The sequence below is a fragment of the Oncorhynchus masou genome, chromosome 10 (assembly GCF_036934945.1).
Source record: "Oncorhynchus masou masou isolate Uvic2021 chromosome 10, UVic_Omas_1.1, whole genome shotgun sequence".
NCBI lineage: Eukaryota > Metazoa > Chordata > Actinopteri > Salmoniformes > Salmonidae > Oncorhynchus > Oncorhynchus masou.
Genome location: NC_088221.1, coordinates 46,121,050 through 46,148,147, shown reverse-complemented (window position 1 = coordinate 46,148,147; position 27,098 = coordinate 46,121,050). Strand labels below are relative to the sequence as shown.

Here is a 27,098-nt window from a genome sequence, read left to right as displayed (position 1 = left end):
GTAATCACGTAAGATATGACAACAGAAACAAAAAAAATAAAAATGGCCTCAAGTACCATTATTCTTACTTGAATCCTGAAGAAAACGCTTACAAAAAGTGCAACACTGAAAGAATAAAACTGGACAGTTGTCTCCACAAGGTGCAAATTACAAAACTAAAAAAAACAAAAACAAGATGGGCGTACATACATGGCACTTTCATGTGTGACATAAGGGGAATAGATAAAAAAGGGGTCCACTCAAAATGTTGGAAAAACTGGTGGGATCAAAACAAGGGGGTACTTCTGTTTCCAACTCCAAATGCCCAAAACTCAGAAGAAAAACAGTTCAATACTGGACATCTCACATTGGTCTGAACACAGCTGATGCAAAGAAGGTTTCCAGTAGCTGTTAAAATCCCATAGGAGACCCAGTGTTCATACTTCTGTGTGCTTTATGAAGCTATATAGCATCTAACCCCATGTAAAGAGCAAAAACCATTAACATAAAAATAGCTGATGTAAATCAATTGTTAAACGTGTCCATGCTGCCATGTAACACTTGGCTCAAATATTTTTTTTATTTTTTTTTATTTAAAAAAAAAAAAGGTGACTGCACCCCACTCTCAACAAAGTTGCTGAGGCTGACTTGAACACTCAAGGTCCAGGACAGCAGGTTAAGAGTCCAGTAGCATGCTTGCTACAATGGATATTAGGGGCGGCAGGTAGCCTAGTGGTTAGAGCGTTGGGCCAGTAACTGAAAGGTTGCTAGGTCGAATCCACGAGCTGACAAGGGGTAAAGACATCTGTCGTTCTGCCCCTGAACAAGGCAGTTAACCCACTGTTCCTATGGCCATCATTGTAAATAATGTGTTAACTGACTTGCCTAGTTAAATACTGTGCAGGCCAAGTCACAGGAGTTATTTTTCATCAAATTAAACTTTATGGAAGCAGCAGGGAACTGCGGTATGCTTCCTAATGGCCGCTGGCTTTCTGCTACTTTACGTCAACTAGTATGAACACTCCGTAACGCACTTCTGCAATCCTTTTCAACTAAACTTTGTGTGGAATTCACGTTTACAGTGTTCTGTTATACTATGCTCCAAGCTGTGTTGCTTCAGGTGGACAGCTGTCTTATTTAAGCATTGAGACATGCCTTAAGGCATAAAAAATGAATAGATTGTACCACTGCAGTAACAAAGAAGGCGTGTCTGTTGTGGGATGATGTAGTTAAATTTACTGCTATGTTAAAAAAAAGAAGAAAAAAGAGGAAAGGTGAACCTTCAATAGAACTAAAGCACTCATCTTACACAGGACAGAGGAACAATCCAATGTGGTCTCATGAAGTTCGATAATCTGGCAACATAGAACCCAGTGTCAAGACTAGAGAGGGTTAGAAGTAGTGCACCTGGAAATATTCTGTTTCTGTGGTCTGCACTGCATGGCAACTACAGCCATGTCACAGAGTGTGACATCAAAAAGGTCATAGAGCATTTAAAAAGAAACAAAAAAAGGTGGCCAAAGTATCAATTAACATAAAAACACAACAGAGGGAAGCAATTGCCATTGATTAAAACAAGAGGGAATCCAAGATAATGTATTTAAACAAGTGGAAATCCAAGATAATGTATTTAAACAAGATAATGTATTTAAACAAGAGGGAATCCAAGATAATGTATTAAAACAAGTGGGAATCCAAGATAATGTATTTAAAACAAGAGGGAATCCAAGACTGAAATACAAAAGAACAAGTAATAAAGGCAAAGCAATCTGAGTTATGACCATTTACATGTCTCTTTAAACATTGACCCTTTCTAACAGAATATATGTACAGAAGCATTTGGCCACTTGTACACAGAGATTCCTTTGTGTACACTGCATTATTTGTCAATATTTGTAAAAATGTGCCTATTTACAAGTTTGTACAGCCACCCAACAGATCTCTTAATTCTCCCAGAGGACCCCCATCCACTTAAAAGCAGGATACCTGAGTTTTGAGAAGAATGCTTCAATCTCCACTGCACATTTCACAGGATCTCAAAGGAGACGCTCACATGCATGCACACACACACACACAGAAGTTAGATCCTCCTGAAAGGCTTCAGGACCTTTTAGGAATAAGCCACACCAAAATGTTTGAATCAACGGTCCTGCGTTCATATCGGAGGTATTGAGCCCAAAAAGTCTTACAGCAGTTGTCAGTCAAAGTTGCAGCTGACCAACAGGCCAGTGACTGGCCGCAAAGTGACAATATACCTTAAGTAGAGAAAAAAAACAGTGGGCTGAGGGCTTTGCTTTAGGTGAATGAATGAGTGATGGAGAACTTCCTGGGAGACTTCATCTTGCCTGTTGATGTCAGAGGCCATGGACTGACGGACTGCTGTCACTGGGAGGATGAGGCCCTGGGTAGAGAAAACCTGCAGGAACAAAGGATGAACAATGACAAGATTTAGCTTGGGATGGAGGTGTGAGAAACAACACTAGACTTATAGGTCTGCACCCTAATGTTGGAATAAAATTACAATACTATGAGCCGTCATCAAATCACAGGAGGTGTTGATGCCATTACCTCTGTAGTCTGTGCACTAGTTCAGACACCAGGGCGTCAGAGATACCAGGATAGGACTCCTCTGACATGAAAACGGCCTCCCTCAGCTCGTCCACAGCCTCTGGCTTGCCATTGGTTGCCTCAACCTGGTTCTCTTTTAACTGTAAGGGAAGGAGAGACAGTTGACTGGATGATTTTGGCTCCCAGGTGGCGCAGCGGTCTAAGGCACTGCATCTCAGTGCTAGAGTGCTACAGACACCATAGTTCCAATCCAGGCTGTATCACAACCGGCTGTGATTGGGAGTCCCATAGGGCGGTGCACAATTGGCCCAGCGTCATCCGGGTTTTGGCCGGTGTAGGCCATCATTGTGAATAAGAAATTCTTCTTAACTGACTTGCCTAGTTAAATAAAATCTTAAAAAGTGTGCAGCTGCAACTTCAATAAGGTCAACAGATATATCAGAACAGTTTGACCCGGAATCATTCAACTTGACTGAGATTCACCCTTATTATCTTGAGATGAAAAGAGAAATAGTAACGTCAGAAGATAGTTAAAATGAGCCCAAATACATTCTTACCTCAGCAAACAAAGGTGAAATGATAGTGCACCAGCTCTGTGACAGTGGCCTTTTTGGATCGTCTTGCACCTGATGAAGAAAGTATAACATTTAAAAATCATACTGATGGCTCAGTGCAAGAGCTGAAACAGCTGAAGAGTGAAAGTCAGCTTATTAAAACAGAGAATTCCCAGAAACCACCTCCTGAACAACCGTGTTTGGTTAGATCCTGATGTATATGAAAGCTGACGGGAGAAAGCATGTGGTATAAATACACACACACTATGGCGGCATGAATACACACACTATGGTATAAATATATACTAAGTACATATAAAACATTTATAAAAATTAAAAAAAACAGCTGCTCTTCCATGACAGACTGACCAGGTGAAAGCTATAATCCCTTATTGATGTGACTTGTTAAATACACTTCAAATCAGTGTAGATGAAGCAGAAACGAGTTAAATAAGGATTTTTAGGCCCCAAGAGAAGGATTCAGAGGATGAATGGGTAAGACAAAATATTTAAATGCATTTGACCGGGGTATGGTAGTAGGTGCCAGGCGCACCGGATTGTGGTTTTTCCACACAACAGTTTCCTCATGTGTACCTCGACTGCTTCACCACCCAAAGGACATCCAGACAACTGTGGGAAGCATTGGAGTCAACATGGGCCAGCATCCCTGTGGAACGCTTTCGACACCTTGTAGAGTCCATGCCCTGATGAATTAAGGCTAGTCTGAGGGCAAACTCAGTATTAGTAAGGTGTTTTGTACACTCAGTGTACACTACGGTATAAATACTGTATATACCATGGTACGGGTATATACCATGGTACGGGTATTCAAACTTTCCCACGCGGTACCCATTTTTTCCCCTGCAGAGTTTCCAGGGACCCCATTTTTTTCACCCCAAATCCAATGACAACCTGAAAATCAATACATTTAGAATTCCAACAATGCCAATGTTTTAAATTTGACTTCTGCTTTCAAAAGTAGCTCAAACGAAAAATGTCAAAATTAAATATAGCCATTGAATTCTACCGTGCATTATAGGGAAATAATGAGTGCTCTAGAATGCCCTGGTATAATTACCAGGGCAGAGGGGGTGTGGTATATGGCCAATATACCACAGCTAAGGGCTGTTCTTATTCAAGACGCAATGCAGAGTGCCTGGATACAGCCCTTAGCCGTGGTATATTGGCCATATACCACAAACCCTGGAGGCGCCTTATTGCTATTATAAACTGGTAATTAGAACAGTAAAATAAATGTTTTTGTCATACCCAATGGTATACGGTCTGATATAACATGGCTTTCAGCCAATCATCATTCAGGGCTCAAACCACCCGGTTTATAATGTGGTATAAATATACACAATGGTATAAACACATAATGGTATGAATATACACTCAGCTTAAATCAGAATTTGGGTTGAGGATAACCATGACAACCGAAGATGCATGTTTCTCTGCCATCTTACCTTGTTCCTCTCCTGCTCATCAAACTGGGCGGCACCATTCAGGAACTTCTTGGGGTCCTTCTCCCTGATGGTGTTGAAGATCCAGTCATCGTTCCCAGAGTCGTTCACTCCAGACGCCTGGCCATCCTGCTCACTGACAAGACAAAGACAACCTTTTAGACAACCTCACATGGAAACACAGTCTGAAGCATATTAGTAAACTGTCCCAATAAACAATCTGGTAAACAACCACTTGTGTGTGAATTGCCGAGGAACGAATGACCACGATCGGCTAAATAACATTAAAGGACTTTAACGGGATCAAATGATGACGACTTACAAGTCCGACTCGTCGTCGCTGGAGTCCTCCCGAGACTGCTCTGCTTTCCACTTCTTGTACTTCTCCACCAGCTCTGAAAGGTAGGACGTCTTCTTGGCGTGCCGGATGATCAGCTTGTGTTTCAGCAGCTCTTTGGCAGTTGGCCTCTGAGGAGGAGCATCGAGTCAAACAAGTGTAGACATTGGATGTGTTTTCTAATGTACAGAGGGTTGACTTTCTACATTTTTTTTGTTATTTAGCAGTTGCTCTTATCCAGAGCAACTTACAGGAGCAATGGAAGTGCCTTGCTCAAAAGGGCACAGCCAGATTTTTCACCTAGTCGGGTTCGGGGATTCGAACCAGCGACCTTTCAGTTACTGGCCCAAACGCTCTTAACCGCTAATTAACAAAATGCCCATTTGAGCTCAATTGCTCCCCAAACACCACTTACAAAGCTGGGCTCTTTGTTCAAACAGGCTTCTATGAATTCTTTGAGGGGTTTGCAGTAGTTTCCTTCCAGGGTGGGCGGGTTGTTCTTTGGGATGACGAATAAGACCTTCATAGGGTGAAGCTCCGAGTAGGGCGGCTCTCCTTTGGCTAGCTCTATGGCTGTTATACCTAGCGACCATATATCCGCCTGCGACACAACGATACAAAACAAAAAAAAGACACTTGAGAAAGATTTTTTAGAACAAATTCATCAACGGACTTCAAAACCTCATAGCAAATATCAATAGGGAAGGTTTGTAATGCAAAGGATATGCAGACAGCATGATAATAACACTCTATTCAAAAGATGAGGGAGCCATTTTATATTTCACCAGACAGACAGACAACCTGATCCTGTAGTAGGCCATTTAAGGAACTACCGTCAACCCAGTGTGAGACTGTGGTGGCTCTGGTTTGCCGCATGGGGATTCATATGTTGTGGTCGTTCCTAATGTGTCTGGTGATATTTTCTATCTGTGTGCAGTGCTGTGCCCTGGCTGTAGTGTGATCACAGCAGGTTACAGAGCTGAAGCTACCTCTGCAAAGCCTCTACTCAGCAGAACAATTCAGCCAGGGAAAAAAAGGTTTATTGAACACTATTTGATTTATTAGGATCCCCACTATGAAAACAAAGTTTGCATTAAACATTTTGTTGACAATTCCACACATTGCCTATGACACTTGCACGAACCTATGAACATCTTAACCTAGCACCCCAGAGAGACCACCTAGCACCCCAGAGACCACCTAGCACCCCAGAGACCACCTAGCACCCCAGAGACCACCTAGCACCCCAGAGACCACCTAGCACCCCAGAGACCACCTAGCACCCACCCCAGAGACCACCTAGCACCCCAGAGACCACCTAGCACCCCAGAGACCACCTAGCACCCCAGAGACCACCTAGCACCCCAGAGACCACCTAGCACCCCAGAGACCACCTAGCACCCCAGAGACCACCTAGCACCCCAGAGACCACCTAGCACCCCAGAGACCACCTAGCACCCCAGAGACCACCTAGCACCCCAGAGACCACCTAGCACCCCAGAGACCACCTAGCACCCCAGAGACCACCTAGCACCCCAGAGACCACCTAGCACCCCAGAGACCACCTAGCACCCCAGAGACCACCTAGCACCCCAGAGACCACCTAGCACCCCAGAGACCACCTAGCACCCCAGAGACCACCTAGCACCCCAGAGACAACCTAGCACCCCAGAGACAACCTAGCACCCCAGAGAGACAACCTAGCACCCCAGAGAGACAACCTAGCACCCCAGAGAGACAACCTAGCACCTCAGAGAGCTTGTGGTATTTCTGACCTTTGAGTCGTACGCAGACTGTTTTATGACTTCAGGTGCCATCCAGAACGGAGTGCCCACGAACGTGTTCCTCTTTATCTGGGTGTCCGTTAACTGCCCCGCCACTCCAAAGTCTGCCAGCTTCACGTCTCCTTGCTCCGATAACAACACGTTAGCGGCTGGGGGCAATAACACAAACTATGAGATTTACCATGCTGGCCAGTCAGTTGGATATTCATGCCGCACTGTATGGCCATAGTGTGTTCTCAACAGTACCTTTAATATCTCGGTGAATTTTCTTTTCAGAGTGCAGGTACTCAAGTCCCCTCAGGATCTCTCTGAGAATAGTGGCAATCTGGGTTTCGTCCAAGGCACCGGGCTCCAACTAAAAGAGAAAGCAGGCCGGAATGAAGTGTCCTACTGAACCTTGATGGAAATGTGAAGGCACCTTTTGGGTTAGGCCTGTGTTACATCAATGCCATCTTACTGAGGAGTTTACTATACTGTAGAGAAACTTACTAAATCCAGAGCTGATCCTCCTCCTAAATATTCCATAATAATCCATAACTTGGCATCCTGAAATTAAAGAGAGAATGTTTTAATCATAAATCATGAGTCTTTATTAAAACAGATCAACATGTACTGTTATAATTCTGCATCACATTGGAATAGAGTGGAAGGGGAAATTAAATATAAGATGAAGACAGTTAACCTCTCATTTGATACTTTCATAATAATTAATATTAAATGAGAAGCTTAAGCTAAGCACTTCAGCAATCTCTTCTCCCGGTGAGCCTATAGGAGGGGAGTCAATCACAGCACATCTGGCTGCATCAGGGATATTATCAAATGGTGGAAAGTTAGGTCACTTAAAACTTGTTGGGGATAGGGGGCATCATTTTCACTTTGGATGAATTGCGTGCCCATAGTGAACTGCATCCTACTCTGTCCTAGATTGTTAATATATGCATATTATTATTACTATTGAATAGAAAACTCTGAAGTTTCTAAAACTGTTTGAATTATGTCTGTGAGTATAACAGAACTCATAGGGCAGGCAATCTTCCAAACAGGAAGTGAAATTCTGAATACATGTCTAATTTCAAGTCATCGCCTATCCACTTCCAAATAAGATATGGATATGTTAGCACTTCCTACGCCTTCCACTAGATGTCCTCATTCAGTAGAACGTGGAATGGGGCCTCTGGTGTGAACTTTGACCGAATGGGAGGGGAAATAGTCACTGTCTTAGCAGAATGCAATTTCCTGTGGCACATTTCTCTGTGGGTGTCACCGCCGTTCCATTTGGCTGCAGATGAAAACGTATGATCCGGTTGGAACGTTATTGGATATATATGACAATAACATCCTGAAGATTGATTCTCTACTTAGTTTGACCAGTTTATTCGACCTGGAATATATCTTTTTGAACTTTTCACGCGAGTTCTCCTGGACCAGCGTCAGCTTTTGGGCACGTGAGCTGAAAGTGCTAGCAAATGCAGCTAATTGGATACTAGTATTGGACATTATGGAACAAAACAACGATTGATTGTGGAACGAGGACTCCTTGCACTGCATTCTGATGAAAGATCAAAGGTAAGGGAATATTTGTGATGTAATTTCGTATTTCTGTTGACTCCCAACATGGCGGAGAAATATATTTACGTCTGAGCGCCGTCTCAGATTATTGCATGGTAGGCCTTTTTTTAAAAATGTGACACAGCGGTTGCATTAAGAACCAGTGAATCTTTAATTATATGTAGAACATGTATCTTTAGTCAAAGTTTATGATGAGTATTTCTGTTATCTGGCGTAGATTTCTATAATTCCTCCGGATATTTTGGAGACATTTCTGAACATGGCGTCAATGTAAACCGAGATTTGTGGATATAAATATGCATATTATCGAAAAAAACATAAATGTATTGTGTAACATGTCATATGAGTGGCATCCGATGAAGATTTTCAAAAGGTTAGTGATTCATTTTAACTCTAATCCTGCTTTTGTGACCATCTTTGGCTTTATGTTGATTTGGTGGTGGTCTAACATAAATATATGTTGTGTTTTCGCTGTAAAACATAAAAAAAAAAAAAAAGACATGGGTAGATGACCAAGATGTTTATCTTTCATTTGCTGTATCGGACTTGTTAATGTGTGAAAGTTAAATATTTCTAAGGAATATTTTTCAATTCCCTGCGCCACCTTTTCAGCTGGATGGGGGGAGTTCCCCTAGGGGAACACCTTGCCATAACAGGTTTTAAGGTCTGACGCACCAACCGCCTAGTGACGCCCGGAACATCCAACCGCCTAGTGACGCCCGGAACATCCAACCGCCTAGTGACGCCCGGAACATCCAACCGCCTAGTGACGCCCGGAACAACCAACCGCCTAGTGACGCCCGGAACAACCAACCGCCTAGTGACGCCCGGAACAAGTGCAGTTCAATAATGCAGCACATTAAAAAAAATGGTACCATTTAGCAGACTCTCTTATCAAGAGTGACTTACAGTAGTGAGTGCATACATTTTCATCCTTGTAATTTTGTATATTTTTTTTAAATAATGGTCCCCCAGTGGGAATTGAACCCACAACCCTGGCGTTTCATGTGCCAATGCGATACCAATTGAGCCCCATGTGACCACATGTACTTTGGATGAGGAAATTTAGCACACGGCTAACGTCTCCTGTACGTTCATTAAGTATAGTGGCTCGAGGTCCGGTCTGACCTACACTACCGGACAGTTTATGCCTACACATTCTAACAGCAGACTTGATAACCTTGAGACAGAGAGACAGAGAGAGAGAGATGGCATAATACAACAATTTGTAAAGCAGAATAGCCTCAGGTCAAAGAAATACAACTAGGATGTTTAGCTATAAGGGTCTAGTGTGTTATGCAGGACACACTAAACACAAAAAAAGACCAGACTTTCCTCCTCGTTATGATCCATAAACCAGTTGGTTTCCTTCCCAGCCTCCCTGGCCTGAATCTCTCCTTCCCAGCCTCCCTGGCCTGAATCTCTCCTTCCCAGCCGCCCTGGCCTGAATCTCTCCTTCCCAGCCTCCCTGGCCTGAATCTCTCCTTCCCAGCCTCCCTGGCCTGAATCTGTCCTTCCCAGCCTCCCTGGCCTGAATCTCTCCTTCCCAGCCTCCCTGGCCTGAATCTCTCCTTCCCAGCCTCCCTGGCCTGAATCTCTCCTTCCCAGCCTCCCTGGCCTGAATCTCTCCTTCCCAGCCTCCCTGGCCTGAATCTCTCCTTCCCAGCCTCCCCTTCCCAGCCTCCCTGGCCTGAATCTCTCCCAGCCTTCCTGAATCTCTCCTTCCCAGCCTCCCTGGCCTGAATCTCTCCTTCCCAGCCTCCCTGGCCTGAATCTCTCCTTCCCAGCCTCCCTGGCCTGAATCTCTCCTTCCCAGCCCCCTGGCCTGAATCTCTTCAGCAGCTTGCCATAGCCTACTAACCAACTCTTATCCTCAGTATGGGATCAGACAGAGCATTTCATATGTAAACCATAATGCAACAGTATGTGGAGCAGAAGTAATGGGCCCTGCACGGTGCTGTTAACATGGAAGAAAACTCTTCTTTTCACCCTGGGGTATTTACACACATTTTAATGCCAAAGAACGGCTTTAAGAGATGTTGAGTGTTTCTGAATGATTCAGTCTCAGTTCTGACTTAAAATCTGCTTGAAAATCAGAGACGAGTTTTAAATATTTCTGCCCCACCAAATTTACTGAACTTGAACAAATTTGACAAATCAATGGATGCAAGGTTGGTAGACACATTAAAAATGATTCACAGCTGTGATGGCTGCCAACTGTGTATTAACTAAGGTGAAGACATTCATAAAAATCAATAAATCTTCATTGATTTGGAAAATGTTAATTCTCACTTTTATAACATGGAGCAGATTGTGTAGATCAGTAAAATAAAAATCTAATTTGCTCCCATTTTAGATTTGCTTTTAAGGCATAAAAATGTGAAGACTGTGCAAGGCGTGTTGACTTTCACTAGGCACTGTGGTGAACAATACCCTGTGGTGAACAAAACCCAAGAGTTTATTAAAGTAGCCTATGCACTCAAACAAGTCTCAAAAGGAACAGCTAGGATCAGGCACAAATACTACATGACCAACTCCGCAGAAGAAAACTTGGAAGTCGGGGGGGGGGATACACTATATATAGAAAAGTATGTGGAAACAGCTTTAAATTTGTGGATTTGGTCAGTTCAGCCACACCCATTGCTGACAGGAGTATAACATCGACCACATAGCCATGCAAACATTGGCAGTAGAATGACCTTACTGAAGAGCTCAGTGACTTTCAATGTGACAGTCATAGAATTCCACCTTTCCAACATGTCAGCTCTGCCCTGCTAGAGCTGCCCCGGTCAACTCTACGTGCTGTTATTGTGAAGTGGAAATGATCTAGGAGCAACAACGGCTCGGCCCTGAAGTGGTAGGCCACACAAGCTCACAGAACGGGACCGCCAAGTGCTGAAGCACATAGCGCTTAAAAAGCATCTGTCCTCGGTTGCAACACTCACTACCGAGTTCCAAACAGTCTCTGGAAGCAAAGTCAGCACAATAACTGTTAGTTTGGAGCTTCATGAAATGGGTTTCAATGGCCGAGCTGCCACAGACAAGCCTAAGATCACCGTGCGCAATGCGGCTCGAGTGGTGTAAAGCACGCCACCATTGGACTCTGGAGCAGTGGAAACGCATTCTCTGGCGTGATGAATCACGCATAAACATCTGCCAGTCCGACGGCCGGATGCCAGGTGAATGCTACCTGCCCGAATATATAGTGGCAACTGTAAAGCTAGGAAAGGGCCTTCCCCACCAGTTTCAGAATGACAATGCCCCCAACGCACAAATTGAGGTCCTAACAGAAATGGTTTTTCCAAGATCGGTGTGGAAGAACTTGACTGGCCTGCACAGAGCCATGACCTAATGGCCCAACCTCACTAATGGCTCTTGTGGCTGAATGGAAGCAAGTCCCTGCAGTAATGTTTCAACATCTAGTGGAAAACCTTCACAGAAGAGTAGGGGCTGTTATAGCCGCAAAGGGGGGGACCAACTCCATATTAATGCGCATGATTTTGGAATGAGATGTTCAATAAGCAGGTGTCCACATACATTTGGTCATTTAGGGTTTCTGAAAAATATAAAAAATGAACCAAATTGCAACCTTTGTTGACTGCAACACATAAGGCGATTCTGCCTGAGTGAGCAGAAATGGCTGTGCATGACTGTCTGCTGCGGCTGTGAATTTGCCCTTGTAGACAGGTAATCATGTAGGCCAGTGGTGTGTGGATGAGTAAGTATGAGCTGCAGACTGAGGCCTGTGGCCAGACAGACTAGATAAACCTGCCAGAGGTGCCAGCGTCATGTGTAAAAGAGAGCACATTCGCCTTTTTTCTCTTTTTATAGAAAGACTAGGCCTATGACTAAGTAATTACATAGGAAATTGTATTTGGTTGGGCAAGTTCTAATTCATCACTGACTGACACTAATATCTTCTCCTCTCTCTCTAATGGCTCTTATTGTATAACGGTTTCACCAGGAATTGAGAGATTTAAAGTCAGTCTGTGTAACCAATTTTGATATGGCCTTGACTTGGGATGCAAATTTGTCAATTTTGTTAGACTATGCTTCTAACTTTAGTGTTTTCCCACAAATTGCAATTGAGGAAATTCACCGGTTAACAAAAGGTTAAATTCGTTCCAAACTGTAAAAATGATGTGACCAACAGAAAATACTATGCATTGAAGGAATGGTCATGCGACAATAGCGAGCCTATCATTTTTTATTTAACCCTTATTTTACCAGGTAAGTTAACTGAGAACACATTATCATTTACAGGGGAGAGGGGGATGAATGAGCCAATTGTAAGCTGGGGATGATTAGGTGACCGTGATGGAATTTAGCCAGGACACCGGGGTGAACAACCCTACTCTTTTGATAAGTGCAATGGGATCTTTAGTGACCACAGAGAGTCAAGACACCCATTTAACGTCCTATCCGAAAGACGGCACCCTACACAGGGCAATGTCGTCAATCACTGCCCTGGGGCATTGGGATATACATTTTTTTTCCCGACCAGAGGAAAGGGTGCCTCCTACTGGCCCTCCAACACCACTTCCAGTAGCATCTGGTCTCCCATCCGGTGACCACCATCCAGGGACCAACCTTAGGTCGACCGATTAAATTGGAATGGCCGATTAATTTGGGCCGATTTCAAGTTTTCATAACAATCGGAAATCGGTATTTTTGGACAGTGCTTTGGTCGATTAAAAAAAATACATACCTTTTTTTTTTTTTTACACCTTTATTATACTAGTCAGTTAAGAACACATTCTTATTTTCAATGACGGCCTCGGAACGGTGGGTTAACTGCCTCGTTCAGGGATTCAATCTTGCAACCTTACAGTTAACTAGTCCAATGCTCTAACCACCTGATTACATTGCACTCCACGAGGAGACTGCCTGTTACGCGAATGCAGTAAGCCAAGGTAAGTTGCTAGCTAGCATTAAACTAATCTTATAAAAAACAATCAATCATTAATCACTAGTTAACTGCACATGGTTGATGATATTACTAGTTTATCTGGCGTGTCCTGTGTTGCATATAAATCGATGCGGTGCGTATTCGTGAAAAAGGACTGTCGTTGCTCCAATGTGTACCTAACCATAAACATCAATGCCTTTCTTAAAATCAATACACAGAAGTATATATTTTTAAACCTGCATATTTAGCTAAAAGAAATCCAGGTTAGCAGGCAATATTAACCAGGTGAAATTGTGTCACTTCTCTTGCGTTCATTGCACGCAGAGTCAGTGTATATGCAACAGTTTGGGCTGCCTAATTTGCCAGAATTTTACATAATTATGACATAACATTTAAGGTTGTGCAATGTAACAGGAATATTTAGACTTATGGATGCCACCTGTTAGTGGCATCCATACAGAACGGTTCCGTATTTCACTGAAAGAATAAACGTCTTGTTTTCAAGATGATAGTTTCCGGATTTGACCATATTAATGACCTAAGACTCGTATTTCTGTGTGTTATTATGTTATAACTAAGTCTATGATTTGATATAGCAGTTTGACTGAGCGGTGGTAGGCACCAGCAGGTTCGTAAGCATTCATTCAAACAGCACTTTCGTGCATTTTGCCAGCAGCTCTTCGCAATGCTTAAAGCATCGAGCTGTTTATGACTTCAAGCCTATCAACTCCCGAGATTAGGCTGGTGTAACCGATGTGAAATGGCTAGCTAGATAGCGGGGTGCGCGCTAATAGCGTTTCAAACGTCACTCGCTCTGAGACTTGGAGTGGTTGTTCACCTTGCATGGGTAACGCTACTTCGAGGGTGGCTGTTGTCGATGTGTTGCTGGTTCGAGCCCAGGTAGGAGCGAGAAGAGGGACGGAAGCTATACTGTTACACTGGCAATACTAAAGTGCCTATAAGAACATCCAATAGTCAAAGGTTAATGAAATACAAATGGTATAGAGAGAAATAGTCCTGTAATTCCTATAATAACTACAACCTAAAACTTCTTAGCTGGAAATATTGAAGACTCATGTTAAAAGGAATAACCACATGTTCTCATGTTCTGAGCAAGGAACTTAAACGTTAGCATTACTTTCTTCTCCAACACTTTGTTTATGCATTATTTAAACCAAATTTATTTGAGGCTAAATTGATTTTATTTATGTATTATATTAAGTTAAAAGAAGTGTTCTTAAGTATTGTTGTAAATTGTCATTATTACAAATAAATAAAACATTTGGCTTTTTTTGAGCCTCCAATAAATCGGTATCGGTGTTGAAAAATCATAATCGGTCAACCTCTACACACATATACATTTTTTTTTTTATTGTTGTTTGTAAATATTTTTTATTCAACAGTAACATGCAAAACAGAACAACAGGGTTACACAAAGAATACAAATAAAACAAATCCACATTAATATCCATTTAAACACAGACATGTAGCAAATACATTTTTTTAGACATTTGGTCACCATAAATGCGTGGAGTGAGCCAAGCACGGCACCAGTTTACAGAAAACAATGAAGCACAACTAAATATAACAGAAGGAATAGACTTCCTGTAGAAAATATCCCTTAAAAAACTATTGTTGAATTTCTTATCTAGTAAACCTATGCCATTCACCTGGATATCGCTTACAATAAGAGCCGTTGAAAAATATGCACTATTCTGAAGTAAAGATTTTATCCCACTAGGTACAGCTTTCATAACAGCGGCAGGTAGCCTAGTGGTTAGAGCCGAAAGGTTGCAAGATCGAATCCCCGAGCTGAGAAGATTTTAAAAAATGACTCACCCCGTACTGAAGCAATACTTTTTCTTTAAAAAGGTGAATGGGAAGGATTTACTTCAGACGCCCGACAAGGCCCTCATCCTCGTCATTCGCAGGAGAAAGACACGGAGGTATCGGGGGACGAAGGTACGGGTGCCTTGTAAGGATCCGTCGCCAAGAGGGTAATCAACCTTTACCATCGGTCCTATTAGCCAACATACAATCAATCGATCATAAAATAGACAAACTTCAATCACGTATATCCTACCAACGGGACATTAAAAACGGTAATATCTTTTGTTGAAACCGAGTCATGGCTGAACGACGACATGAACAACGTAGAGCTTGAGGGTTTTATGCTTTTTCGGCAGGACAGAACAACGGCATCTGGTAAGTCAAAGGGGTGGCGGTCTAAACTCTCTCTCAACCACACTGTTTACCAAGAGATTATATCTGTATTTTTCGTAGTTGTCGATATACCACCACAAACCGATGCTGGCACTACGACAGCACTCAATGAGCTGTATTTGGCCATAAGCAAACAGGAAAATGCTCATCCAGAGGAGGCACTCCTAGTGGCCGGGGACTTTAATGCAGGGGGAAAAAATCTATTTTACCTCATTTCTACCAGCATGTTAAAATGTGCAACCAGAGAAAAAACCCCACATAAAATAAAAAAATAAACTCTAGACCACCTTTACTCCACAAACAGAGACACGTAAAAAAGCGCTCCCTAATCCTCCATTTGGCAAATCCGACCATAATTCTATCCTCTTGATTCCTGCTTACAAGTAAAAACTAAAGCAGGAAGCACAAGTGACTCGATCAATAAGAAAGTGGTCAGATGAAGCAGATGCTAAGCTACAGGACTGTTTTGCTAGCACAGACTGGAATATGTTCTGGGATTCTTCCAATGGCATTGAGGAGTACACCACATCAGTCACTGGCTTCATCAATAAGTGCATCGATTATGTCGTCCCCACAGTGACCGTACGTACATACCCCAACCAGAAGCTATGGATTACAGGCAACATCCGCACTGAGCTAAAGGGTAAAGCTTCCGCTTTCAAGGAGTGGGACTCTACCCCGGAAGATTATAAGGAATCCTGCTATGCCCTCCGACGAACCATCAAACAGGCAAAGTGTCAATACAGGATTAAGACCGAATCGTATTACACAGGCTCTGACGCTCGTCGGATGTGTCAGGGCTTGCAAACTAGTACAGAATACAAAGGGAAGCACAGCCACGAGCTGCCCAGTGACACAAGCCTACCAGATGACCTTAAATTACTTCAATGCTCGCTTCGAGGCAAGCAACACTGAAGCATCAGCTGTTCCGGACTACTGTGATAACGCTCTCCGTAGCCGATGTGAGTAAGATGTTTAAACAGGTCAACATTCACAAGGCCGCAGGGTCAGATGGATTACCAGGGCGTGTAACTGGATCCTGAACTTCTTGACGGGCCCCCCCAGGTGGTATGGGTAGGTAACAAATCCGCCACACTGATCATCAACATGGGGGCCCCTCAGGGGTGCGTGCTCAGTCCTCTCCTGTGCTCCTTGTTCACTCATGACTGCATAGCCAGGCACAACACCATCTTCAAGTATGCCGATGACACAACAGTGGTAGGCCTGATCACAAACAACGAGACAGCCTATAGGGAAGTGGTCAGCAACCTGGCCGTGTGGTGCCAAGACAACAACCTCTCCCTCTACATGATCAAGACAAAGGAGATGATTGTGGACTACGGGAAAATGAGGACAGAGCACGCCCACATTCTCATCGACGGGGCTGCAGTGGAGCAAGTTGAGAGCTTCACGTTCCTTGGTGTCCACATCAACAAACTATAACGTTCCAAACACACCAAGACAGTTGTGAATAGGGCACGACAAAGCCTATTCCCCCTCAGGAGACTGAAAAGATTTGGCATGGGTCCTCAGATCCTCAAAAAGTTCAACAGCTGCACCGTCGAGAACATCCTGGGTGCATCACTGCCTGGGATGGCAACTGCTCTACCTACATGTACATATTACGTCGACTTTTGTTACACACACACACATTTTTTTTAACTTAACACATTTTCTTAATTTGTTAAAGCATTGTTAGTTAAGGGCTTGTAAGTAAGTGTTTCACCTTTTGTATTCGGCGCAAGTGACAAATACAATTTGATCTTGCTTCTTCCCAATACGATGAGCGACATCCACATCCTTTGGGGAAGTCCGGGGCCACACGGTTACAGATGTCATTTACTATGAGCTTCACATTCTCACCCTGGTCCTCGGGGACACCGTAAAGCCTACACCTTCTCCGGTATCGCTCTGCTTCAGACAAGCGCTCTTGCATGTTGATGTCGACTATAGTCTTCTCCTGTGCAGTGTATTTATCAGAGGTTGCAGTGTTTGCACGTTTAAGCTCTTTGATACTCTCGTATGCATGATTCTGCTCTTAAGGTCAATGATTTTTTTAATGTGTTTTAGTGTATCTTTTTCTCCAGACCATCGGCTCTTTCGATCATCTTTGCAGTGACAGCTTTGATTATGTCGACCTGGAGTTCACTCAGACAATTTTGTGCTTTTTGGGTGCAGGCTATTCACTGGAGTTTCAGCTAGCAACTGTCTTCTCCTCCCTTTGCTCTTTTGCACTTTTTATCCCATCCATTTTGACTAGTTTCAGATCAAATTAGCGGTCTACTGACCGTTCTCGTGTTAACTATAAACCGAGGTGTTACATTTAAGTAAGTTTGAGAGGGATAAAAGTTACATTTACACGGAGCAAGATAAAATTCCGTCAGCAATCTTCCTGGTTGCTTTTCTGTTAGCTGCTTTGTGGTGCTCCTCCCTCTCACACTGCTCTACTGCTCCCTGCGAGTTACCTAGCAACGAGTCTCCGCTCTAGTTTGCTCGTGGCTGACTGAGACAGCCATATAGTTGAGATACAAAAGCTACTTTCTAACTCTATATGACTATTTCCGCAAAAATAATAATAATTCCGGTCGATCAAGACATTTCCTATTTTATGACTGTTAAATTGGTGTCCAGAATTTAATTCCACTAAATTATGCAAATTAACCGATAACCACCGAAAATAAATATGACTGGTCATGCTTAACCGTTGACAGTCAAGGCTAGGGACGTTATACCACATCGATCCATTTCATGTCAGGGAGGGCAGCATTACATTTTTTTTTTTTTTTTAATACATCAAATATAAAAAGTGAGCACAAGCCGTAGAACCAAGCATTTGAAATGCTATACGATTCGGCTACCGTTTTCAGAGACTGCATAACATCAGTATGTGTATTCACCTAGACTTGGCCTGATCGTGCTGCAGGCTACAGGCTGATTGTCTGGCTGAACAGAGTGTGGTCAGAGCCAGGCTGTTGCTGTCTCTGGGAGGGCAGATGTTGGGTCTGAGCTATACGAACCAGCGCTCAGAGGGCTGGAGTAGCACCTGTCGCCTGCTTGCCCCACTTTTAGACACGCACACAACACTAGCCTCCATCTGTCAGTACGACTGGAGCCAACAGCTCGCTGGCACTCTCACTACTGGCCTCAGGTAAACCCTTACCAGTAATTGGAAAAAGTACACAATTCTCATACTTGAGTAAAAGTAACGATACCTTAATAGAAAATGACTTGAGTAAAAGTGCAAGTCACCCATTAAAACAGTACTTGAGTAAAAGTCTAAAAGTATTTGGGTTTTAATATACTTAAGTATCAAAAGTAAATGTAATTGCAAAAATCTAAGTATTAAAAGCATAAAATTAATATATTCTTATATTAATTCAACCAGACAGAAGTTTTATTTATTTATGGATAGCCAGGGGCACGCTCCAACACTCAGACATCATTTACAAATGAAGCATGTGTGTTTAGTGAGTCCACCAGATCAGAGGCAGTAGGGATGATCAGGCATGTTCTCTTACTAAATATGTGAATTGGACCATTGTCCTGTCCTGCTAAGCATTCAAAATATAACAAGTACTTTTGGGTGTCAGGGAAAATGTACAGAGTAAAAAGTACATTATTTTCTTTAGGAATATAGTGACGCAAAAGCAGGCAAAAATATAAATAGTTAAGTACAGATACCCAAAAAAACAGCTTAAGTAGTACTTTAAATTATTTTTACTTAAGTACTGCCACTAACACACTACATGCTCTCTAAGAGCCACTTAAGCCCTATCACATGTAGACCTGGAGTACTGTGCCTACTCCAGATTGATTTCAAACCTATAGTTCACAGCAACCAAGGGCCAGGAAATGATGAAATCCCTCATGAACAAGTCATCACGGGATCCTCATGACATGCAGTACATTGTAGGACATATAGGATAATGAAGTAATGCTTGCCTGTGTTCTACTCACAATCACCAGTGCCAATCCATGCCATAGGCCTAATGCTCAGGCACAATTAATGAGAGCCTTGTCCCATTAACCATATGAATGATTTATTGACCCACATACAGTTGCCTGCAATTGTTACACATACCACCACTGGCAGCAACACTTTAACTGACACCACAACTGTCACACAAATGGAGGGGGGTGTAGAAAGAGAGAACAATGCTTTGCCACAATTTGTGGATGGACTGTTCAGCCAAAAATCATTTTTACACAGCATGTTGAAATAACACAAGGTTTGGTCAACTTACCTTCAAATATGATCCATAATACCTGGTAACGAAGGGACTGTCACACTGGCTGAGGACTGTAATTTCCTGTTGGATGTCTTCGATTTCATCCTCAGCCTCCTCGAGATCAATTATCTTAATGGCCACTACTTTCTGAGTCCGATTGTCAACGCCTTTGAACACCTCTCCAAAAGAGCCTTTCCCTATCCTCTCCAGCTTGGTGAACAGCTCCTCCGGATCGGCTTTAAAGTTCTGAGGGGAGGAGAGAAACAGGGCTGTGGTAAGGACAGCAGAGCAACATTCAAATCACAGGTAAAGAAGGACCATGCGATCAAGAGATTAAGCATAGGTTTTTAATTCTATGATTGTAGCCTGTCTGGTTTTAATAATAGTCCAATAAGAAGCATGAGCTGGCACATCCACCCCCCCCCCCCCCCAATTTTTTTAAATAAAAAGTTAGAGGTGCTGACTAACGGTACGCTATAAAAGAGAGTTGGACCCTTTATATGCAAGTTCACAGTTTTATTGGGTAAACCACCAATGTTGCAGCATCACTGTGCCTTCTTCAGGGTGATGTCATGAATGCTTGAACCGGGTTATGTAGACAAACAGCGCAATTCGTGCAACCAATGACAATAGTGAGGGTTGTGTTTATAGTTATTAGGGTGGTGAAAAATGTTCACAAATGAAACTGTTAACTGGCTGGGCATACGGAGGCTGATTCCCACAGAGCTGGTACTGCGTGTTCCCTCAGTGAGCAATTGAACAGCCAGCAATACCCTGTGACAGGATTTCAGAACATGGTTGCTGATGTTATCTGGGCCAGTGGCTTTGTTGACTGATATTTGTTTTATATATCCTATGAACATCTGCTTCCTGTATAACCAAATGAACTTCCCCTTGTGCTAGAGATAATATTCACACAACAGCTCACCTTCCTCAGTATAAAATCCAGACATATATATACTAAATCTACAATAAAATATATATATATATTTTTTTTTTTTTAAGTGTTCAGACTAGAGCTGTCTCCAACAACAACAAAAATCTTGGTTGACCAAAACTCATCGGTACTTTCGACTAGTCTATTGGTAGATTTTTTTTTGGCGGGGAGTGTATTTGTCCATATATAGACACACCCTACGTGTTTTAATAAAATCAACTGTAGGAAGAGTTTGTCTGATACTTTAAAAAAACATTACGGTTTGATGAAATATGCCTCAAGAGATTTAGATAACCTGACCCAACTTTTCTCCTCCCACTCCTGCTGACTTTCGCAGATTCTGCCATTACTCTTCTGAAGTTGCCGATAACAGCCTACACGAGGAGTCGGCAACCACTCATGTCGAATGCCAATTTATCTCACAATTTTTAACTGATATGCGTGCCAGTTTTGGTTTTCATATGCACATTTTCATGAAACCGTTTAATTTAAATGTATAATAACATCTTCGTATCTTAAAATCATTGTCATGTGGTCCATCAAAATTATATCCAAATCTATATGAAAATGACAAAACCTAAAAATTAACTTTATTGCTAACTACATAAAAAAAATATAGCCTACATAAAGCAACAAAAACCAACAAGAAAACATTGTAGCCTGGTGACCCATGAGGCAGCATACAACTGGGCCAGCGTCGTCCGGGTTAGGGGAAGGTTTGGCCGGCAGGGATGTCCTTGTCCCATCGCGCTCTAGTGACTCCTGTTGTAGGCCGGGCGCATGCACGCTAACATGGTCGCCAGTTGTGGGTTTCCTCCGACATTGGTGCGGCTGGTGTCCGGGTTAAGCGAGCAGTGTGTCAAGAAGCAGTGCGGCTTGGCAGGGTCGTGTTTCGAAGGACACATGGCTCTTGACTTTCGCCTCTCCCAAGTCCGTACGGGAGATGCAGTGATGGGACAAGACAAACTACCAATTGGATATCACAAAACTGGGGACTTTACAGCCTTATTCTAAAATGGATTCAACTATTTTTTCCTCATCAATCTACACACAATGCCCCATAATGACAAAGTGAAAACAGGTTTTTAGAAATGTTTGCATATCTACTAAAAATAAAAAATAAAAATATATAGTATTCAGACCCTTTGCTATGAGACTCAAAATTGAGTTCAGGTGCATCCTGTTTCCATTGATCATCCTTGAGATATTTCTACAACTTGGAGACCACCTGTTGTAAATTCAATTGATTGGACATGATTTGGAAAGGCACACACCTGTCGATATAAGGTCCCACAGTTGACTGTGCATGTCAGAGCAAAAACTAAGCAATGAGTTCGAAGGAATTGTCTGTAGAGCTCAGAGACAGGGATTGTGTCGCGGCACAGATCTGAGGAAGGGTACCAAAAATGTTCTGCAGCATTGAAGGTCCCCAAGAACACAGTGGCCTCCATTCTTAAGTGGAAGAAGTTTGGAACCAACAAGCGCTTTCAACAAGCTCTTCCTAGAGCTGGCCGCCTGGCCAAACTGAGCAATCGGCGGAGAAGGGCCTTAGTCATGGAGATGACAAAGAACCCGGTGGTCACTGACAGAGCTCCAGAGTTCCTCTGTGGAGAAACTTCCAGAAGGACAACCATTTCTACAGGACTCCATCAAATCAGGCCTGTGTTAGTGGCAAGACGCAAGCCACTCCTCAGTAAAAGGCACATGACAGCCCGTTTGGAGTTTGCCAAAAGGCACCTAAAGACTCTCAGACCATGAGAACCAAGATTATCTGGTCTGATAAAACCAAGATTGAACTCTTTGGCCTGAATGTCAAGTGTCACGTCTGGAGGAAACCTGGCACCATTCCTACAGTGAAGCATGGTGGTGGCAGCATTGTGCTCTGGGGATGTTTTTCAGCTGCAGCGAGACTAGTCAGGATCGAGGGAAAGATGAACGGAGCAAAGTACAGAGAGATCCTTGATGAAAACCTGCTCCAGAGTGCTCAGGACCTCAGATTGGGGTGAAGGTTCACCTTCCAACAGGACAATGCAGGAGTGGCTTCGTGACAAGTTTCCAAATGTTCTTGAGTAGCCCAGCCAGAGCCCAGACTTGAACCTGATCTAATAGAGAGACCTGAAAATAGCTGTGCAGCCACACTCCCCATTTTTCAGCAGTGGTGGCAGGCTGGGGGTTATACCTACAATCTAGGGAAAGGGGGATACCTAGTCAGTTGTACAACAATGCATTCAACTGAAATGAGTCTTCCACAGGTGTTTAGGGAGCGATGAGCCTCAGGGTGCAGAATGACTGCAGATCAAACTCATGCTTTTTATAGGGATGCTTTAGCAGTGGTGATAAACCTGACTGTGGAGGTTCCCAGCATGTGGAGCCTGTAGTCATTGTGCCCAGTGTTGTTTTTCCCACCAATCTGACAGAGCTTGAGCGGATCTGCAGAGAAGAACGGTAGAAACTCCCCAAATATAGGTGTGTCAAGCTTGTAGCATCATATCCAAGAAAACTCGAGGCTGTAACTGCTGCCAAATGTGCTTCAAAGTACTGAGTAAAGGGTCTGAATACCTATGTAAATGTGATATTTCCCCCCAAAAAAATATTTTGTATAAACAAAAAAGTTTTGGCTATGTCATTATTGTTTGTAGATTTGGGGGGGGGACAATTTCATCCATTTTAGAATAAGGCTGTAAATGTAACAAATTGTGGAAAAAGTCAAGGGGTCTGAATACTTTCCGAATGCACTGTCAACAGTACCAGCACCCACAATGAGTACCGGAACCTATTTCAGCCCAAGTCAAGCACTGATAAGAAGTTATCAGGTTGGCCTATTTAATGACGTTTCCACTGGATCAGAGCATGACATTTTTCACTTTCACGCTGAGTGGTTATCAAAAGTAAGTGAGCTGGAAAGATTTTTCAAAAACATTGAGTAACTATTGTAAATTCTCAATGGATGAAGGGTTACATACTCTGCAACATGGTAAGACTATTAAGGCTCTGTTCAGTTATTAATGCTTCCCTGGGCCAATCACAGAATGCTATAATACAAAGGATTCTGGTGTAGGGGGGGGCACAGCTTTGGATTCCCAAAGCTGAAACCAATAATATCATCATTATACCCCTGAGAAACTCAAGCAGCTTGAGGAATTAAATTCTAAACACCCGTAACAACCAATAGGTGAACAGCACCACTAATCCGATGGCTTTAGATCGGCCTTATTGACAAACAAAGCAGTCTTTCACACTTTCTGCCCTGCAATAGTGACTCTTTGGTCACTTGCCTTTATCCATTTTTGTCAAATAGGCCTATGTTTCTTTAAGTTAGGCAATCAGTGTTTCCCTTAGGATGCTTTTCAGCAGTGGAGGCAGGCTGGATACCTACTATGTAGGGAAAGGGGGATACCTAGTCAGTTGTACAACAATGCATTCAACTGAATTTTGTCTTCCACATTTAACCCAACCATCAAAGAGGTGTGGGGGGGGGGCTGCCTTAATATACATCCACGTCATTGGCACCCGGGGAACAGTGGGTTAACTGCCTTGCTTAGGGGCAGAACAACATATTTTTACCTTGTCAGCTCAAGGATTTGATCAAGCAACCTTTCGGTTACTAGCCCAACGCTCCTACCTGCCAGGCTACCTGCCGCCCCAACTGGGACAATCTACTGGGATTTTGTACTTTGGCCAGTACAGTGGGAAATTGTGAAGCAGCTCAACCTGACAAGAAAATCCTGATATGATAAAGTGAGAACATCTCTTTGAGTAAGAAAAAAATCTAAACATCAATACGGAGAGTAAAAGAATAGAACCAAGGCCTCCTCCATAAAGATGGTGAATAGCTTGGAGCAGGAACAACACCCCTCCCCTCAGTCAGGCCCTCTTTTCCCCCCCTGTGGTCTACAAAGGAGGGGATGGTCCCCTTCATGCTTGACATTACAATTCACTTCCTGCACTGCAACGATTAACTGCCTGAAGCACTTTTGTCACAAATGATGGAACGGTCTATTATGCTGCATAACAGAAATAGTGTGAAGGAACATTCCCTAGTGAAAATACTTTGTTTTATAGGTGAACGATGTCCAATTAATTTCACTATAGGCATAAAGATTTCATAACCCTATACTCTAAAAATCGCAATTTGATATCCATTATGGGGCATTCTGGAAAGAGAGAAGAACTTGATTTGCTTGCACTAGAATTACAGTTTAATTTACCATGAAAACAATGCTGAACAGCTAGCCGATTGTCGTCATAACAACCCCTGGAGAATGTTGTAAATCTGCTCCATTAAAAAGAGGCAGAGACTACTAATATCTTGACATGAGTTGAAAGGGGGGTGAAGAAGAATAAAGCCTGTCACAACCGCAGAGCAGTCATCCAGGTGAAAAATCATCCTGCTGAGACTGACCTTAATGGGGTAAAAACAACACTGGGCACTGTGACTACAGACTCCACATGCTGGGTGGGACCCTCCACAGTCAGGTTTATCACCACTGCTAAAGCATCCCTATAAAAACGCATGAGTTTGATCCTCTCCCAGCTGCACCACCAGATTGCGTGGTCCAATGCAGTCCGTCTGCACCCTGAGGCTCATCCCCCCGCCCATATACACGCACTCCACTTCTCCCTCTGGGTCAGCTCTACCCAGGCCAAGCCTGAATGAACCATGTTGCCACCATTCAGGAGAGGACAGTACAGTGGTGAAACATGGCTCTATTCATGCAGCTCAAGGCTATCTTGCGGTGGTGCCCCATGAGAAGGACAGTCATATGTCCATTGTCAGAATAGGGAATGACCTAGAGACCCAGTTCTCTTGCAAGATAAGTCATGTCCCGGCAGCTTTCTTGACTGCCTGCACTGAAAAATGTCAAGAATGTTTAAGAGGAACAATTACTTTCCACTGCCTCAAAACTGGCAGGCACCTCAGTAACATGTTGCCTTGTTGAATAAAATATGTTTATTTTATTTTATTATTTTTTCCACCTTTATTTAACCAGGTAGCCAAGTTGAGAACAAGTTCTCATTTACAATTGCGACCTGGCCAAGATAAAGCAAAGCAGTTCGACACAAACAACAACACGGAGTTCCACATGGAATAAACAAACATACAGTCAATAATACAGTATAAACAAGTCTATATATGATGTGAGCAAATGAGGAGAGATAAGGGAGGTAAAGGCAAAAAAAAAGACCATGGTGGCAAAGTAAATACAAAATAGCAAGTAAAACACTGGAATGGTAGATTTGCAGTGGAAGAATGTGCAAAGTAGAAATAAAAATAATGGGATGCAAAGGAGCAAAATAAACAAATAAAATAAATACAGTAAGGAAAGAGGTAGTTGTTTAGTTGTTGAGCCATTGAGTTGTGCTTAAAATGTATTGCCTTTCTGAGTAAACAAACATTTAATGTGCATTAGTGTAACACTACAAGGAAAGCATTTCAGTTGTAGTTCAGGATTTGGCTTAAATGGCAAACACTTATTGTTTTAGCAACATGCTAAATAGTTTATATATTGTAAACCAGATGCTTAACTTTGCCATCCAGTCTACAGGACTGTCAGAGACAGACTGCACCACATGGGGACAATCTGGCCACATCTCTGCTAAACATAAATATGGCTCAATAGATTGGCCTCATCAGTGGGCCTTTTTCTGGTGCAAATAATCCAATACCTTGTGTCTTTCCATAGTCGGCTAGCTAAGTGGCTAGTTAACGTTAACTAATAAACTAACACAGCTAGTGAGGATGTGATCATAAATAAAGTCGAGTTACTGATCACGTAATCGAGTCAGTATCGTTAAGGTTAGCTGGTTAACAAGTTTGCTAAAGTATTGCAAAGAAATTGAGGGAGACCGACTACTTGATGAACTAAGACAAAAAATCTTACCTGCATCCCTGGAATGCCACTCTGAACCGGGGAACGAGCCATGTCGTCATAAAATAAACAATCAGCTGAATTCGTAGTCAGTTGACGCCACTTTGTTTGCTAGCTAAATTAGTTACTGTAGCTAGCCCAAATCGGAGGAGAGTGCAAAGCTGTTTATGTCCAGCGAATGATACCTTGCGTTATTGGAATTATAATGCCTGATTTACACAAAGTCCCCAACTATCACGAAATCAGCTCAAAAACATTGCTTTTTAATTTTTTTTAGCTGCAATGTCTTGGAAGTTGTGCCTCTTCCGCAGATAGCAAACTAGCTAACGTCAGCTAGCTAAATCTTCAACAGAAGAACAAACTAGGCTCTGCACAAGTCTCACCAAACCTTAAATGATTTCGAGAATATCCGATGAACAATGAGAATAATATAATAAATTGAGGATAGTTGTCTCATTTGTTGCCCCGTCCTCATCACTTTTCTCTACTGCCCTCCGCCATTTTGATAGCTGTCATTCTGACATTAGGGAAACACTTCAGGAAAACTACAGCCGTGCGCAGCGAACCGGAATATTCCTCCATGGAAGTGTTTAAGCAATCAAGACCCACGCCATTGGCCGCTCGATAGCCAATGGGCTCTCAGCAACGCTTCCACCGCTGCGTCCGAGGAGAATAC

At 42.9% G+C, this 27,098-nt stretch overlaps 1 protein-coding gene across 1 annotated transcript; it reads right to left on the bottom strand.

Moving 5' to 3' along the window:
- Nucleotides 1-1,620: 1,620 nt before the first annotated feature.
- LOC135547681 (serine/threonine-protein kinase 24-like) lies at nucleotides 1,621-27,098 on the bottom strand. The gene is made up of 11 exons (XM_064976908.1): nucleotides 26,435-27,098; nucleotides 19,631-19,861; nucleotides 7,175-7,231; nucleotides 6,932-7,040; nucleotides 6,677-6,834; nucleotides 5,317-5,502; nucleotides 4,887-5,032; nucleotides 4,568-4,700; nucleotides 3,105-3,173; nucleotides 2,548-2,687; nucleotides 1,621-2,395 (listed from the first exon to the last, which is right to left on the bottom strand). Exons 1-11 carry the CDS (start codon nucleotides 26,474-26,476, stop codon nucleotides 2,362-2,364), a joined length of 1,305 nt encoding a protein of 434 aa, XP_064832980.1. The 5' UTR covers nucleotides 26,477-27,098; the 3' UTR covers nucleotides 1,621-2,361.